The 19216-nt window shown below is 41.1% G+C and overlaps 1 protein-coding gene across 1 annotated transcript in view; it reads right to left on the bottom strand.

Moving 5' to 3' along the window:
- VPS54 (VPS54 subunit of GARP complex) overlaps positions 1 to 19216 on the bottom strand; it is an 83146-nt gene that overhangs the window by 16315 nt on the left and 47615 nt on the right. The window contains exons 12-18 of the mRNA XM_075863138.1: positions 16531 to 16874; positions 13508 to 13637; positions 11494 to 11675; positions 9182 to 9294; positions 7261 to 7324; positions 7071 to 7176; positions 791 to 878 (exon numbers count right to left, since the gene is read on the bottom strand). Of these exons, the coding sequence (XP_075719253.1) occupies positions 791 to 878; positions 7071 to 7176; positions 7261 to 7324; positions 9182 to 9294; positions 11494 to 11675; positions 13508 to 13637; positions 16531 to 16874 (1027 nt within the window). The remainder of the gene's footprint in view (positions 1 to 790; positions 879 to 7070; positions 7177 to 7260; positions 7325 to 9181; positions 9295 to 11493; positions 11676 to 13507; positions 13638 to 16530; positions 16875 to 19216) is intronic.

The following is a 19216-nucleotide window of genomic DNA, read 5'->3' as shown; positions in this document are numbered from 1 at the left end:
AGGCACTCTCAACACCTACTATTCATGAGGGGGGTGGTTCTTAGTATTATCATTGCACACAGATATAGCTTTATAAGTGTGCCAGTCACACGGTTACATGTAGTGCACCACGCTGGGATACAGCCTATTAGTTACGGCCATACTATTAGATCAGGCGGTCTGCCAAGCACCCTTGAATGCCCTGTTTACATCGAGTTTTTTGCAGGCAGAAAAATCTGCCTCAAAATCTGCCTCCTTTTCAGCCGTGGCCATTGAGTACCACAGGCAAAAAAAACACTGCAAAAACCCCTTTCTCTGCCTCCCATTGATCTCAATGGGAGGTCATAGGTGGAACCGCGACAAAAAAAAGAGCATGCCGCTTTTACCACAAGCGGCTAAAAGCCACTGCGGAAAAAAACGCCTTAGCCTCCTGTTGAAATCAATGGGAGGCGTTTTCGGCCATTTTTTGGCGCAGTTTCCACGTAAAAAAAAAACCTCAGTGTGAACAGGGCCTAATATAGGGTACTGATGTGCTGCTAATGTACAGCGTTTTACTTATTTCACTTTATGTTAATAAAAGTCACAATTTAAATAAAAGATACTTGTTATGAAAAACGTCAGTAAACTTACATCTGTCGCTTCTTGATCAGACTACCAGAGCTGAATGTATAATTAAACCCTGAAGATAATGCATTACATCCTATGTAAAACCATAGTAAAGTACTCTGTACATATTTTGATACAGCAACGTTTTGTGCCAAAAAATCACTTCGCACTGCTTCATCTGTAAGGAAAGGAAGAATTAACTTACCAAGGTTTTTTGTGGTTATTGTCTTCAATCCAACAACTTGTAGAGCCCCAGCTCCCAGAACCAGCTGACAACTTCGCGAGTTGAAGTACTAAAAGAAAAGAAGACTAGATCATCAGCTCGACAGTCAATATTGGGAAGATCTGTTTTCAACACCATTTGTTACTCTAAATCTTTTTATTAAAAAATGTAACATTTTTTAAATACAGCTGCTTTCCATCCTGTATACAGAGCAGCTGTATCTAGCGCTGAAACCTGAATCCGTCACGTCAGCGGCACTGATGGGTTCAGTGTCAGTTGGTCCGGTGTGTCTCTGAAACGCAGGATCCACCAGTTATCCATCACATCTAAGTTATGAACTTAGATGTGATCGATAACATCTCAATCCTGCGTGTCAGAGACACACCGGACCCACTGACACTGAACCCATCAGTTGCGTGGACCTGATGGATACAGGTTTCAGCGCTAGATACAGCTGCTCTGTATACAGGATACAAAGCAGCTGTATCTCAAACACAAATTTTTTTAAATAAAAAGTATTTAGAAAGTTGCACCAAACACAGATAGTTTTTTTTTTTTGTGTGTTTTTTTTTTCAATATAAATGTCTATTTCAAAGGTTTACATCGCCTTTAACCCCTTCCCTCTTTAGCCACTTTTGACCTTCCTGACAGAGCCTCATTTTTCAAATCTGACATGTTTCACTTTATGTGGTAATAACGTTGAAATGCTTTCACCTATCCGGGCGATTCCGAGATTGTTTTCTCGTGACACATTGGACTTTAAGATAGTGGTAAAATTTGGTCGATACATTCAGTATTTAATTGTGAAAAACACGAAAATATAGTGAAAAATTGCAAAAATTAGCATTTTTCTCAATTTAAATGTATCTGCTTGTAAGACAGGCAGTTATACCACACAAAATTGTTGCTAATTAACATCCCCCATATGTCTACTTTAGATTGGCATCGTTTTTTGAACATCCTTTTATTTTTCTATGACCTCACAAGGCTTAGAACTTTAGCAGCAATTTCTCACATTTTCAAGAAAATTTCAAAAGGCTATTTTTACAGGGGCCAGTTCAGTTGTGAAGTGGTTTTGAGGGTCTTATATATTAGAAACCCCCAAAAAGTCACCCCATTTTAAAAACTTCACCCGTCAAAGTATTCAAAACAGCATTTAGAAAATGTCTTAACCCTTTACACATTTCACAGGAATTAAAGCAAAGTAGAGGTGAAATTTACAAATTTCATATTTTTTTGCAGAAATAAATTTTTAATACAATTTTTTTTATAACACAGAAGGTTTTACCAGAGAAATGCAACTCAATATTTGTTGCCCAGTTTCTGCAGTTTTAGGAAATATCCCACATGTGGCCGTAGCGTGCTACTGGACTGAAGCACCGGCCTCAGAAGCAAAGGAGCACCTAGTGGATTTTGGGGCCTTATTTTTGTTAGAATATATTTTAGGCACCATGTCAGGTTTGAAGGGCTCTTGCGGTGCCAAAACAGTGAAAATCCCCCAAAAGTGACCCCATCCGGGAAACTAGACACCTCAAGGAAATTATCTAGGGGTGTAGTGAGCATTTTGACCGCACAGGTTTTTTACAGAAATTATTGGAAGTAGGCCGTGAAAATTAAAATCAACATTTCTTCAAAGAAAATGTAGGTTTAGCGATTTTTTTTTTCATTTCCACAAGGACTAAAGGAGAAAAAGCATCGCAAAATTTGTAAAGCAATTTCTCCCGAGTAAAACACTACCCCACATGTGGTAATAAATGGATATTTGGACACACGGCAGGGCTTAGAAGGGAAAGAGCGCCGTTTGGCTTTTGGAGCTCAAATTTAGCAGGAATGGTTTGAGAGGCGATGTCACATTTACAAAGCCCCTGAGGGGACAAAACAGTGGAAACCCCCCACAAGTGACCCCATTTCGGAAACTACACCCATTGAGGAAATTATCTAGGGGTATAGTGAGCGTTTTGACCCCACAAGTTTTTTGCATAAATTATTGGAAGTAGGCTGTGAAAATGATAATCTAAATTTTTTCAAAGAAAATGTAGGTTTAGCTAATTTATTCTCATTTCCACAAGGACTGAAGGAGAAAAAGCACCGTAAAATTTGTAAAGCAATTTCTCCCGAGTAAAACAATACCCCACATGTGGTAATAAACGGTTGTTTGGACACACGGCAGGGCTTAGAAGGGAAAGAGCGCCATTTGGCTTTTGGAGTTCACATTTAGCAGGAATGGTTTGCGGAGGCCATGTCACATTTACGAAGCCCCTGAGGGGACAAAACAGTGGAAACCCCCCACAAGTGACCCCATTTTGGAGACTACACCCATTGAGGAAATTATCTAGGGGTATAGTGAGCGATTTGACCCCACAGTTTTTTTGCAAAAAATATTGGAAGTAGGCCCTGAAAATAATAATCTACATTTTTTCAAAAAAAATCTAGGTTTAGCTAATTTTTTCTCATTTCCAGAAGGACTGAAGGAGAAAAAGCACCACAAAATTTGTAAAGCAATTTCTCCCGAGTAAAACAATACCCCACATGTGGTAATAAACGGCTGTTTGGACACACGGCAGGGCTTAGAAGGGAAACAGCACTATTTGGCTTTTTGAGATCACATTTAGCAGGAATGGTTTGCGGAGGCCATGTCACATTTGCAAAGCCCCTGAGGGGACAAAACAATGAAAACGCCCAAAAAGGGACTCCATTTAGGAAACTACACCTCTTGAGGAATTCATCTAGGGGTGTAGTAAGCATTTTGACCCCACAGACGTTTCATAGAATTTATTAGAATTAGGCAGTGAAAATAAAAACAGTCCTTTTTTTTCAATAAGACGTAGCTTTAGCGCAAATTTTTTCATTTTCTCAACAAATAAAGGAAAAAAATAACCCAAAATTTGTAAAGCAATTTCTCCCGAGTACGGCAATACCCCATATGTGGTCATAAACTGCTGTTTGGGCAAACGGCAGGGCTCAGAAGGAAAGGACCGCAATTTGGAGTGCAGATGTTGCTGGATTGGTTTCTGGGCGCCTGTGGGCCCAAAACAGTGGAAACCCCCCAGAAGTGACCCCATTTTGGAAACGACACCCCTCAATGCATTTACCAAGGGGTGTAGTAAGCATTTTAACTCTGCAGGTGTTTTGTAGAAATTAGTGTTCACTCGATGTTGCAGAGTGAAAATGGGATTTTCTTCCATAGATATGCCAATATGTGGTGCCCGGCTTGTGCCACCATAACAAGACAGCCCTCTAATTATTATGCGGTGTTTCCCGGTTTTAGAAACACCCTACATGTGGCCCTAATCTTTTGCCTGGACATATGACAGGGCTCAGGAGTGAAGAGTACCATGCGGAGTGGAGGCCTAATTTGGCGATTTACAAAGTATTGGTTCACAACTGCAGAGGCTCAGATGTGAAATAATAAAAAGAAACCCCTGAGAAGTGACCCCATTATGGAAACTGCACCCCTCAAGGCATTTATTAAGAGGTGTAGTGAGGATTTTCACCCAACAGGTCTTTTCCATAAATGATTGCGCTGCAGATGGTGCAAATTAAAAATTTATATTTTTCCCTAGATATGCCATTCAGTGGCAAATATGTCATGCCAAGCTTATGACACTGGAGACACACACCCCAAAAATTGTTAAAAGGGTTGTCCCGGGTATGACGATGCCATATATGTTGAAGGAAACTGCTGTTTGGGCACGCTGTAGGGTTCAGAGCCGAGGGAGCACCATTTGGCTTTTGGAGAGCGGATTTTGCTTGGTACTAAATTTGTTTGAGTATTGCTGGTGTTTTATAATGTGGGGGTACATGTAAGCGGGGCGGAGTATATAAGGGGCATAGTCAGGTGGTATGAAAAAAAATTAATAATCCATAGATGTGTGTTACGCTGTGAAGCAATCCTTTCCGCACAGGCCAGTGTCGCACTGATAAATGGTGTAATTTCTTATCCCCCTTTTGGTCCACACTCCGCGCCTTTGTAGTTTGGGGAATTTTGCTGGGAAAGTATTATCCTGGTATAATACGGGCACCGTCGCTTCCAGCGGATATGTTTGGGCCCTCCCTTTCCTGGTTCCCTAATTTTAGGTCCTTGATAAATCGCCTCTTCAAACAGAAGAAATGTTCCCCTCGGGCACAACTGCATATTTTTTTATTTCCTGACTTATTGGAGCCATAACTAATTTTATTTTTCATAGACGTAGCGGTATGAGGGCTGGTTTGTTGCGGGATGAGCTGTAGTTATTATTGGTACCATTTTGGGGTACATGTGACTTTTTGATCACCTTTTATCCTATTTTTTGGGATGCCAGGTAAACAAAAAAATGCAATTCTGGCACAGCTTTTTTCGTTTTTTTTATACAGCGTTCACCATGTGTTATAAACTACATGTTAACTTTATTCTGCGTGTCAGTACGATTCCGGCGATACCTCATTTATAGAACTTTTTTATGTTTTACAACTTTTTTCACAATAAAATTACTTTTGTAAAAAGAATGTATTTTTTTTCTGTCGCAAAGTTGTGAGAACCATAACGTTTTAATTTTTTTGTCGACGGAGGTGTATGAGGGCTTGTTTTTTGCGGGACGAGCTATAGTTTTTATAGGTACCATTTTTGGATACGTGCGACTTTTTGATCACTTTTTATTCTAATATTTGTAGGGCAAAGTGACTAAAAAACAGAAACTCTGGTAACGTTTTTTAAGTTTTTTTTTACGCTGTTCACCGCGTGCAATAAATAATACAATATTTTGATACCTCAGGTCGTTACGGTCGTGGCGATACCAAATACATATGGTTTATTATTATTTTTCAATAATAAAGGACTTGATAAGAGTAAAAGGGGGATTGTGTGTTATTTGATTACTTGAAACTTTTATTGTTTTCAAACTTTTATTTTTTGCACTTTTTTTTACACTTTTTTATACTTTTTTTACACTTTTCTTCAAGTCCCACTAGGGGACTTGAAGGTCCAACGGTCAGATTTTTTTTTTTCTAATACATTGCACTACCTATGTAGTGCAATGTATTAGATCTGTCAGTCATTCACTGACAGCAAGCCGATTAGGCTTCGCCTCCCGGCGGGGCCTAATAGGCTTCCGTAATGGCAGAGCAGGAGACCATTGTGTCTCCTGTTGCCATAACAGCAGTCGCCAGTCCCGATTGCCTGTCAGGGCTGGCGATCTGCTAGTAACCGCTACGATGCAGCAATCGCTTTCGATTGCTGCATCGAAGGGGTTAATGGCAGGGATCGAAGCTAGCTCCGGTTCCTGCCGTTACAGGTGGATGTCAGCTGTACAGTACAGCTGACATCCACCGCTGATGACGCCGGATCAGCTCCTGACCCGGCGCCATCTTGCCGGCAGCTACGGAAGCCGATCAGGCTCCGCCGCCGGGCGGATCTTGACCGGCTTCGGTGCTAGGCAGACCGGGAGGCCAGTATTAGGCCTCCGGTTGCCATTGCAGCAACCGGAACCCCGGCAATTTCATTGCTGGGGCTCCGATGAGCTGCAAACACCTTAAGTGCAGCGATCGCGTTTGAGCGCTGCACTTAAGGGGTTAATGGCGGGGATCGAAGCTAATTTCGGTCCCCGCCGTTACAGTCGGATGTCAGCTGTAAGATACAGCGGAGATCCGGTGATGATGGCACCGACTCAGTTTCTGAGCCGGTGCCAAACATTTGACGTACATGTACGGCATTTTGCGGGAAGTCAATGCTTTCCATGACGTACATGTACGTCAAATGTCGGGAAGGGGTTAAGGGGCACCGGATTATTATCAGCCTTGATTTCGGTTGATGCAATTTTGTTTTCTTCATGTGGGCAGTATGATTTCCAGCATATAAACTTTTTTTTTACCTAAAGCTACTTTCATGTGTCCATATGGAGATGTACGAGATCTGATTTAGTTTCTGACACAAAAAAGAAAGAACTCATACGGACCCACAAATATGGCCATTAAGGTGCCCATCGACATTAGATAATTTGTATAAGGGTCTCCTGACTCTTCCCCGATGCGTCATAGCAGATTTGGGGGGAAAGAAGAATCTGGCATGAAAGACTACAAAATCTTTGGGCCAGTGTTTGGCTCTCCTCTATATTGTTCATAGGACTTGTACACTCTGCTAGGTTTCTTTCATAAAGGGGTGAAAGATTCACTTTAAAAAGCATTGAGAAAAAAAGGGTATGTTTTCCACATTTTTCTCTTGGAAAAAAAATCGCTTTTAGCCCACTGGCAGTAAATGCTAAATTCACAGATGGTATAAAATAGCTACCTTCAGTAGCTCCGACAGACGAGTCAGCATGTCTGTGGTTATGGAGGGGATGTCATCCACACAGCTGCAGTACTCCAGAATTATTCGGATTAAAATCAGCACAGTGCTGCAAAAAAACAAGTGTTTATGAGTATATACAGTATGTAAAATATCACAAATCTCATTAATATAAATGAATTAAGCCCCATACCCAACGACAGCATATTTCTGGCCGTCAACTGTAAGAAAGTCTGTGGGTTTTCGCTCTTCTACACCTGAAAATGAAATAAGAGAATTTTTCACTTTTTCCTTTTTATAAAATAAGCACACAGGGACTTTAGGCGAGCTGTATGCACTCTTAGAAGACTCTGCTGTAATCCTACATGCTTTATATCATCTTCTGGACACACATAGGGTCAATCACAACTTGCTCATCACCCTTAATGCCCTTTTACATGGGCCAATGATAAGGCAAACGAGATTTCATATGAACGCTCGTTTCTGATCATTGCACGGTGTAAACAGGGAGATGTGCTGCCGACATGATGGTAATGAGCGATCGTAGCAATGATTGCTCGTCCTTATACATTACGGATTATAAAAAAAGCAAACTAGCGCCAATGAACGAGCTGACCGGCGCTCGTTGCTACGGCCAAAATTGGCCTTTGTATAAGGACTCTTAGTTTTGGCTTCCCTTTCTCCCTGCATACAGAGTTTGATCATCCTCCCTGGCACTCTCTCATGTAGTTTGGCAGTGTTCTCAGACATGGATACATGGATGACTTGGTGTAAGGATTTTTACGAACAAGCAGCACTGGGTCATTCATGCACAGACATGTCCAGCCACTGCCGCCAGGAAGTCCTCAAAAGCAACATTTAGAAGTTCCAGCAGTTAATGATGGCGTAAGATCCAGTATTTTATTCCCACAGACCATGACTATACGTGTTGAATGCACATTCTGTGATCAAGAACTATGAAGGTTTGTACTTTATTGGCCTGAGCAAATAAAATATTACATTTGACGTTACCAGGGGAGTACTGGACCTTTCATTTCTTGCCACCTGTGCCAAGTACGATTTTTGCTGTGCCTCAAAAAAAATTCTTTATGGAATTTTGCAAAGCATTACAACAGGTTGAGTGGATGTGTCTCTGGAGTTTAGAACATATATGTATGCCGGTATTTTGCTGCAAACAAAAACAAATATGGTGCTAATCAATAATAATTGTGGGCAGCACTGGGGCTTAGTGCTTGGCACTGTTTCCTTGCTGCACTGAGGTCCTGGATTCAAATTCGACCAGTGAGAACATCTGCATGGAGTTTGTTCGTTCTCCCCATGTTTGTTACGGGTACTCCATTTCCAAAAAGACATACGGATAGGTATAATTGACTTCCTATTAAATTTGCCCATGGGTGTTTGAGAAAGGAATTTTAGAATGTGAGCCCTATTGGGGATAGGGACTCATAAGTGATGATAATATCTGTACAGCGCAACAGAAATAAACTATATTGCGCAACCATTACAAGTTGTTCCCGTTGATTTTTTTTTTAAATGAGTCTTGCGAGTGGCAAACAAGAAGGAACACAGAACTTGTGCAAATTTTCTAAAGCACATTATGCCACATTTACTGGATTTATTGCATTTCACTGGATAAATATGCTCCAATAAAAGGGAGTAACATATAAATGCAGAATCAGACTACACAGAGGGGTTATTTGTAGTCTGTAACCATGGAGACAAATAGGTCTGATTGGGAGTTGTACATACAAAAGCGGTAACCTTGATTAAAAATACCTGACAAATGTCGTTATTTTTGTTTTTGTTCCAAATCACCTAAACTACATAAAAAAGAGATTGTGAACGTTCATAGCCTTTAGAGTTAATCTTCACCTATTAAGATCATGTTGTATTTAGGTCTGATATTTCTAATTTTGAACCCTAGTTTAATGCGAATACGGTGTATAGTTCTGTAAGTGGTAAATAAATATGAGAAATAAGACCATAGAGCAGAGTACAAGCCTCATTTAAATAACCTATGGCGTGCCGAGCTCTTAAACAAATACTAACGGTAGTTCGGTGCGTGCTAGATGATAATTGTGTGACACATGTTGAATTATTAAATACCAACTCACATCCAGATTTCCTCTCAGGTAAAATTATTTTGCCATCTGTTATGGAATCAACCAAGTCCTGAAATTCAGCAGGGACATCGGCTTGTTTCCAGCGCTCATTATCTAGCAGAAGGCTGAGGAGAAGTAAATAGATTTCAGGAAATGTTATTTGGTGGATTATGTCCAGTCGTCAGCACTATTAGTTATACAGACGGAATGCTCTTTATCAGCGACACTAAACAAATGTCATTTCCCTCCGATACATCAGCGACATCAAATAACCAAACAGCTCCACATTTACAATGACAACACAAAAAACATATCATGAAACGTATGTCTCGCAGAGGTGAACATGCCTTATAAAACAAGATTGGGATTATCATTCTATTCTCCAAATCTGCCAATATCTATCAGTTTGCTGGATCCCTCATTAATATTTGCTTATTCACCCAAAAAGTACCCAGCAGTCATTATAAACAGGAACGACCGGATTTACAGGAATTGACAAATTTAAAAAGGAAAATTCTGTGCTAAGACAGTAAATAAGCAAAACTGCCCTGGTAGTGGATGTCAAGAAGAGGGGGGGGGGGGGGGGATGGGGGTAACAATTATCTGTCATTAATTGGTCGCACGGTTTGCGGACAGAGAATCTGATGAAAAGTTTATCTGCTGTGTTGGATATTTCATCCATTAGTTGGTGGTCATTTGAATTTTAAAAGGTGTTGTCTAAAATAGAAAAACCATTTTCATATACCATATTAGGGAATTCTCAGTTATTAGGTGGGGGGGGGGGTCTTCTGTTTAGGGTCCACATATTTTGGTCTGAGTAAAAAGTGATTACAAAGAGTGTCTCTCGCTCTGGAGGACCTGTCCTGTCGTCAAGGTCTATAACAGATTAGAAGTCTAGTGGCTGAAAATATTAGGTCATGTTCACACGGAGTATTTTGCAGGCAGAAAAAATCTGCCTGAAAATTTCTTCAGGAATTTTGAGGCAGATTTTGACCTGCCTGCACTTTCTTGCCACAGTTTTCGTCATTGGCCATTGAGCACAGTGGGCAAAAAACGCAGCGAAAACACTTTTTCTGCCTCCCATTGATTTCAATGGGAGGTCATAGGCGGAAATCATGGCAAGAAAGGACATGCCATTTTTTTTCCCCGCAAGCAGCTAAAGGCTGCCTGGGGGAAAAAAAACACCTCCACCTCCCATGGAAATCAATGGGAGAAGCTTTCGGTAGTTTTTTGGCGCTTCAAAATCAGCGCCAAAAAAACTCTGTGGGAACTGGGCCTTAGCCAGGAGGGTGCTCATAGTAAGAGTAGTCAAGTAACAGTCCAGGTTCGGTACACAGAATAGCGGCAACAGTTTGTAGAGGGGCAGCAAGGAACTAGACTACAGGCAGTAAACTTAATAGTCTGGCAAGAAGAAAGTGCAAGGTCCAGGCTTATATTGGAGCCAAAAGGGTGAGACTAATTAGGTAATCAGGGTAAGGAATTCAGAGAGGCAGGAAAAGACAGAAGCCAAACACTAGATTCAGCATTGGAGCTGTCCAGCAGCACCAACAGTAGCTCAATGAAAAAAGCTGCTGACACCTGCATTACAGACAACCCACTGATGGACTCCATGTAATACTTAAGTTCCCCTGTGGTGGCGCTGCCGGGAAATTGAACACTTAGGCTTCACGCACACGACCGTGCCTGTAATTACGGCCTGTAATTATGGTCACGGCTGGCCGCGGACAGCCGGCCGTTTTTACGTGCCATGCTCTCATTATAAAGCATGGGAGCACGGTCCGTAAAATATAAAAATGGCACATGTCCTATTTTTTTTGGCAAGTTTCTACGGCACGGACAACTTCCTGTAAATATAAGGGAAGGTGTGAGTCGGCCATAGAAACGGATAGGTCCGTAATTACAGGCGATTTTAAGGTCGTGTGCAGGGGGCCTTACTGCCTAGTTAACAGAAAATATGTAGAAAACAGAGATGGGAACAGCACTCCTCATAGTTCCTATGGTGCATGCCAAACTGGGAGCATGGTCCTAATCAACCCCAAAGTTACACAAGACAATGAAGAAGGTGGAGATAAATCACCAGTGCTTTCTTCCAGTGTGCAATGTTGTGGCTTGTGTAAGCCTTAATCCACCATACAGATATACATCTCCCCCTTCTGGGTGCTGCCTACCTTCTTCATTTTCTTATTCAACAGAGAACAGTCTAACAAGTCGGGATTGTTCAAAGCGAAGAACCTCTTTGATAAATGTTGCTCATTCACAGATCAATAAGCACCTTAGCAGTCAAGTGAGTAACCACAGCATTACACAGACATGTTCAACTGTACCTGAGTTTGGTTTTTCTTTCATCATGGAAGCGATTTACAAACTTATTGGCCTGGCTCTGAAGAGCCCCTCGGAGAGACATGCTTTTCCTACCACAGATTTTCTCTGTTTCCTGGACAAACACTTCAACTGATCGGGACAAGGACACAAACTCTGAAGAGTTTAGTTTCTCAAGAAATCCATCCTAGAAAAAAAATTAGTTAAGAAATACATTATAAGGCCAGGATCACACACACAGTTTGATGCAGTTTTTGGCTGTGTTTTTTTTTAGCCAAAGCCAGAAGTGGATCCAAAATAAAGAAAAGGTCTAAAAAAAAAAATACTGATGCATCTTTTTCTTCTGTGTCCACTTCTGTGTTTGGCTCAAAAAACGAAGTCAAAGACTGCACCAAAAACTGCAAACTCTTTAGTGCATTTTAACATTTGAAGTGACAGGCCAGACTACACTGTTACAATGAGTTCAATGGGTTCTGTCGGGTTTCCTTTGCTTTACCAGAAAAAACACAACACAGAATGTTGCGTAGTTTTGCCAGCATTTTTTGACTGGATCTGCGACGGAGGCTCCTAATGGAGACGCAAACAGAGCCTAAGGAACATTTTTTTCTGGGAGCATACACAAAATGAGATATCTGGAGAAATTTTGGATGTTCTGGTGGTGCCTATTAATAAGGTAGCAGTGCAACACTAGCTCTTGATCAAAAGGTGGCGATAAAGGGAGCCCAGAAACCTAAACATTTGTCTGTGTCACTCTGTACCCTTCATTTCCGGTTTGTAATTCTATGCTTATTCATTTCAGAAAATATCTTTGCTGGGTTGGCGCACCATTTTTTTGATACAAAAGTACCAAATCTCCTGCTTCCATTCACAGTCATAGAGTTAGATACATTTATCAAAAATGAGGGTGCCTGCAGCCACAACTATGGAGAACTAGGATCAATTATTCATTTAATGGTAGCTATATACATTTTTATTCAGTGAGCTCCCCCTAGTGGTGGATACAGGCAGCCAGATTTATATACTCCTCTGGCTGTTATTCTGTAGTCTGGGCCGTCCCATAACAAAATGAAAAGCAACTGAACAGAGAGATTCACCCAGTTCTCAAATTCCTATAAAAAATATAATAAAATCTGCCACTGCGAGAGAGCAATTTCTTAGGTTGGAATCACACATGTAGGTTTTGATGCAGTTTTTGAAGCTAAACCCAGCAGTGGATACAAAAGAGGAGACACCGCAGTCTTTGCATTATACTTTTTTGTCTTTTTGGATCCCCTCCTGTGTTTGGCTCAAAAAACGGCATCAACTTGTTCTCAGCTGGCTCACATGCATTACTCAGTACCCCACTTACTACTCCTTAATACACGGTAAGATTAAGGTGAATCCGTGCAAATCATACTATCAGCAAATGCATTTGTTCTCTAGACTCGACTTATTAGTAGGTTATTTCCCCCAAATAAAGCCAGCCATACACATGAGTAATCGTTCAGCCATCTTTCCGACCTCGGACCGCCCCATAAACATGAACACTCCACTCGCCCAAGCGTCCATGTTTATTCAATAGCGGAGAGAAGCTGCTGCTGACCATTTCTGGTAGAGGCTTATCTCCTGGCAAAATAAAGGATCAAGTATGCCGAAACCTAACAAGTCTGATCCTCATTTCCACTGGCATCTGCTGTCTGGGACATTCAGGCGCCCCCCATACACATTAGATTGCTGGTGGGATCCGCCATCACTAATCTAAAGATGTATGGGTAGTTATATACTCAGAATACAAAATACAATTCATCCTCAGGGCTCTTTTACAGACCAATTTTTGGCCCATGTCTCCATCAAAAACATTTGGACCAAAAATGAGACTGGATTTCAACAGACTAAACTAAAACACAGCCAGACAGACAAGACTTTATACTGCACGTATGAGGTTTTTTGTTTTTTTTACACAGCGCATTTATACACACTAACACTATTTCTACTCTTAAACAAGGTCATTCACACATGACTTGTAAATGTATCCTGTACCTTGGATCTGGCCAGCAGGAACTTGACACAGCGGTCGTGACAGATATCAGAAGCGTTGTACAGAAGCTCCTGTATATGGTTTGCAATTTTACCAAGTTCCAGGTCTGTTAATTTCATATCCTCGGTCATTCTTATAGAGACAAAACACACGGATTAATTCAGTTCTTCTGTCTTTACAGCCAGGAGAGGGTTAAAGTCACAACAGTACAGCAGGCAGGAATGATATTAATGCAAATAACCATCTTTAATAATAAATGATTGTCATACTCTGCTGAAAATAGTAGATGGACAGCTGTGCAGACATGTCGTGCAGGAATAAATGACCCCATTAATGATTTAGTAATCCTGCTGCGGACGACGCAAGGTTCATTCTAGAAAGTCAACGCCTGGTGTGAAAGCTTTTTGTAGGAAATTGTGGAGATGGTTTACAATGAACGACACACAAAGTCATACATGCACATTACATAGCAAATAATATGCAGGGCTGATAAAGTAGGGAGCACACAGAGTGGTAACGGTGCAGCCTCATCTCATCATGGTAAAACTGCCTAAATACATGTGTTTTTTTCTGCAATTGTGATCTGTGCCAAAACTGTAGGCTAAATAGGTATGAAAAGGATAAAGCAGCACTCTGCGAGCGCTAAGAATTAATATCCTATTGTGCTGGTTTGCATTGCAGTCACAGCAGAAGCGTACTTGCACATTTATTTCACTTTTTTAGGATGTGTTGAACTTAAATCTGCTTTTTAATTAGAAGTAGACCTGGTTCCTGCCCACCTTGAGTCCATTTGTAGGTCTAGGCCCAGGAGAGTCTGTTTAGGTTAGGGATCCACCTTGTTGTGGCAGGTGGGCACACACAATTTGATCAAAATGTGCGCTAAGAACCTCATATTTATAAATATAGTTAATATAGCAGTAAGGCGGAGTTCACCCATCGCGGTTTTGCCTTGATCTGTGCCAAAAAGCACATTTTGACAGCAACGTAAGAACCCAGCCAAATGGAATCTAAAATTATCCATATATTTAGTGATTGCATAGACCTTAGTGCCCACAGAGCGCTGCCAGATCCTGTTTGTGCTGGTTTGCTTTACAGTCACAGAAGACACGCACCTGCACCTTTAGTTCACTTTGTTAGGAGGTGCTGGTAAATCTGCCCAATTAATGCAGAGTAAAAAACAAAAAGAAAAGAAATTGACCGCAATTGTGGCAACGCAGAGAAATACGTGCATGTTTATTTTGTAAGGGTGTTTTTTTAAAGCCTCATTTACACCTCCTGTGCTGGTACCCTAAGCAGTAAGTCAGTGACGTTCAGTGACCATTCATAGAAGGCAACATTCATCTGCAATGACCACTGGTGCACTGGTGAATTACACCGGAGTGCGATGCCATTCTTCAGCTATGGGACATGGTGAAATGCACTGATGCTAGAAATGATACTGCATTCCAATAAGCGGCACATGTCACATAAGGTTAAAATCAAAAGTGGTCACATCGCTAAAATAAATAATAAAAAATATATATATTCTTTAATGCCAACGAAAGGACAACAAAGCTTGAGAAAATGCAAACCTGTTAAGTGTTTTTTTGCATCTGCATAAGTGATAGAATTGACACAAATTTATATAAAACGGGTGTTTCTGGCCTGCTTTGAGGTGTTCTCAGATGGGACGGGGGTGGGGTTTAAAATGCCCCTCGATTTGGGATTTAAATGTTGAGAGGCAGGGAAAAAGAGCAAGGAATAAGCACAGGAAATCAGGAGGAGTTTGATCACTGTTTTACGTGGCAGATTTCTGTTGGTTTTGCGATAGATATTCGCTCGTTCCGATGACCATTCATATTAGGGCTGGGCGATTAATCAAATTAATTGAATTAATTAATTCGACATTTCAATGTGCCACAATTTTGATTCTTTCAAGATCATAAAATCTAATAAAGCCCTGCCCCCCTCTGCAGCGGCTTCTCATGCGCCGCCACTGGAAATCAATTACTTATCGATGCGGTTGTTGGCGTCCAATGGTAAACAGATGCAGCGGGGTGCAGTAATACGGACTGTTCCTACGTTAACACAGTATACAGAGCGCAAGGAAGATGGGACCACTGGGCAGTAAATATATATCACAGCTAAGGAGCGGCGGTGTGTGACGTATAATACTACTGCCCAGCTTCCATGCGCTCTGTAGACTACGGTGTAAACCTAGGTCGGCATTTACTGCACACTCTCTGCCTCACATCCATCAGTAATTGATTGGTGGCAGCAGCAGCAGAGAGGGCAGTGGCGGCGGCGGCAGAGAGGGCAGTGGCGGCGGCGGCAGAGAGGGCAGTGGCGGCAGAGAGGGCAGTGGCGGCAGAGAGGGCAGTGGCGGCAGAGAGGGCAGTGGCGGCAAGATCAAAGGGAATTCCCCTCTTTGATTGCATCACCGGGATTCCAGTGATGCGATCAAACACCAGGGAATCCCTCTGCAGTCAGCCCTGGGGACCTACAAAGGACCCCAGGGCTGTCTGTTCCGTGTGCCTGCTGTTCGGGCACACTATGTGCTGCCCGATCAGCAGCCTGTGTCATAGTGACACAGTGTAATGTATTAGCATACAGGAGAGTATGCTAATACATTACAAGTAAAAAATAAAGTTACAAATAAAGTTATCCCTTGATGGGATTAAAAAAAAAAAAGTAACAAAACAGATAAATAAAAAAAGTCCCAAAAAGAGTCTTTATTTTGCATAAAATACATTTTATTGCCCCTACACTAAATAAAAACAAAAAACCTACCAAACTGTGGGAAAAAAAATATAATATTTTTCTCGCATAAAACAAGGCCTCATACAGCCATGTCAATGAAAAAATAAAAAAGTTATGGCTGCTGAAGCGCAGACAGGCAAAAACAGAAAAATTGAGCTGGTCATTAAGGTCTTTTCAGGCCCGGTCATTAAGGGGTTAAAGACACACCTTCCCAAATAAAGCTTATTGTTATGATCATCAGGTCTGCTTTCACAAGGCAATTTCTACAAAGTCTAATTCTACTCACATTATTTCTACTCCCCCTGGGGTGACTGAAGGCAGCGTGTGATCTTTGCTGGAAGATGAGTCAGTAGTGCATTCAGGCTCAGATACAGAATCGCTGCCAGAGGGCTCGCTACTGCAGGGTGATGCATTCCTCTGAAAGTTAGTGTTGGTAGCAGCATGGGCAAGCTCACCTTCACTGAATGCATCACTTATAAACAAGCCTTCGTGAGTCAAGTAAGCCAGATCGTTGTCCACATTGCTTTCTCTGGCCAGGGCTTTCCGGGCTGCCATTACCTCCATTTCTCTGATCCGCTGGTTCTTATCTAAAACCATGAGCACAACACTGCGGATAACGTTTAACGTGGCCTGTGAAAAAATAGAATTCATTATAAAGAATAAATAGTGAGTATTCAATAAATCAGGAGTAATGATATGGTAGGACAAACCTGCATGTTTCCAGAAATGTAACGTGGCTACTATAATACTATAGATTAATCTGTACTCGGGCTGTGCATGTTCACATTATCAGCTTCTAATGGACATGTAACAATTTTCATGAGTAGCGGTTACCGAATGGCCACCCAGGATAATCATACAGAGGTTACATTGACCCGCTGGGCATGTTCACAAATGCACTAAGGGAATGTCTCACGAGGACAACACCCGTCCATATGCTCTATTAGGGGGTTGCTGAAGAGTTGCTTTTAACCCCTTAAGGACGCAGACTAGTTTTGGCCTTAAAGGGAATGTGTTGCGAGTTTATTTTTGTTTTGTTTTTTAATTGAACAGTTAGTGTAAAAATGATTAAACAGTGTTCTAATTTTTTACTTTTTTTCACGAGTCAGGAAATATTATAAATTAAATTCTAATTTATAATATTTCCCAGCGCTGGTCACTAGATGGAGCAATTCCCAAAATTGCAGCATTGCATGTGGTAAAGCAACCACATTGCTTTATGCTGCAAAATTTGGGAAAATTCACTCGCTCTAGTGAGCTCTCAGAATCCCCCCTCCTTTATCCTGGCTAGTGCCGGGAGAAACGAGGGGATTGAACGGTCTAACCTCCTACACTGTGTGTCGCCATTTTTTGAGCTAACACACAGTGTAGTAGGTTTACATACACTAGTAAACACACAGTAAAACACGAACATACATAGAAATAACTTACCTGCTCCAGCCGCCGCCGCTCCCTCCGGTCTGACCGCTCCGTCTGCTACCGCCGCTCAAAGTGCACAAGTCCGGAAGCTGCGACCGGAAGTAGTAATCTTACTGTCCGGCCGCGACTTCCGGTCTACAGGAAAATGGCGCCGGACGGCGCGCAGTTCAACTTGGACTGTGTGGGAGCGGCGCATGCGCCGTTCCCACACAGACGGCGTACAGCATAGTGGATGGAACGGGCCCCGTTCGCATTCACTATGGGACTGTATGTGCCGTACTCCATGTCTGTATGTGTTGTTAATCGACACATACAGAAATGGGAAAAAAAATGGCAGCCCCCATAGGGACGAAAAAGTGTAAAAATAAAAAAAAGTAAAACACAAAACACACAAATAAATATAAAAGTTTTTAATAAAAGACTAAAATCAAACTGATGTAAAAAAAATTTTTTTCGTGACACTGTTCCTTTAAGGCTCAGAGCCCATTTTTCTAATCTGACATATTTCCCTTTATGTCGTAATAACGTCGGAATGCTTAAACCTATCCAAGCGATTCTGAGATTGTCTTCTCGTGACACATTGGGCTTCATGTTCGTGGTAAAATTTGGTCGATATATTCAGTGTTTATTGGTGAAAAATTGCAAAATTTAGAGAAAATTTTGAAAAAAATACCATTTTTCAGAATGTAAATGCATCTGCTTGTAAAACAGACGGTTATACCACCCAAAATAGTTACTAGTTCACATTTCCCATATGTCTACTTTAGATTGGCATCGTTTTTTGAACATTATTTTATTTTTCTTGGACGTTGCAAGGCTTAGAACATAAACAGCAATTTCTCATATTTTTAAGAAAATTTCAAAAGCCTTTTTTTAAAGGTACCTCTTGAGTTCTGAAGTGGCTTTGAGGGGCCTATGTATTAGAAACCCTGATAAAACACCCCATTTTAAAAACTAGACCCCTCAAAGTATTCAAAACAGCATTTAGAAAGTTTTTTAACCCTTCAGGCATTTCAGAATTAAAGCAAAGTGGAGGTGAAATTTGTAAATTTCATTTTTCTTGCTGAATTTCAATTTTATTAAAAAAAAATTCTGTAACACAGAAGGTTTTACCAGAGAAACACTACTAAATATGTATTGTCCAGATTCTGCAGTTTTTAGAAATGTCCCACATGTGGCTCTAGTGCGCTCGTGGACTAAAACACAAGCCCCAGAAGCAAAGAAGCACCTAGTGCATTTTGAGGCTTCTTTTTTATTAGAATATATTTTAGGCAGCATGCCAGGTTTGAAGAGGTGTTGAGGTGCCAAAACAGTAGGAATCCCTGAATAGTGACCCCATTTTGGAAACTACACACCTCAAGGAATTAATTTATGGTTGTTGTTACCATTTTTACTGCAAAGTTTTGTCAGAGCACCTATTTGAATTGGGCTGTGAAATTAAAAAAAATGAATTTTTTTTCCAATAAGATGTCATTTTTTATCAAAATTTCTTATTTTCACAGGGAACAAAATACCCCATTTTGTTGCCCAATCTGTCCTTAGTGCAGCAATAC

The sequence above is a fragment of the Rhinoderma darwinii genome, chromosome 4 (genome assembly GCF_050947455.1).
Source record: "Rhinoderma darwinii isolate aRhiDar2 chromosome 4, aRhiDar2.hap1, whole genome shotgun sequence".
NCBI classification, from domain to species: domain Eukaryota; kingdom Metazoa; phylum Chordata; class Amphibia; order Anura; family Rhinodermatidae; genus Rhinoderma; species Rhinoderma darwinii.
This window is presented reverse-complemented; position numbering and strand designations above follow the sequence as displayed.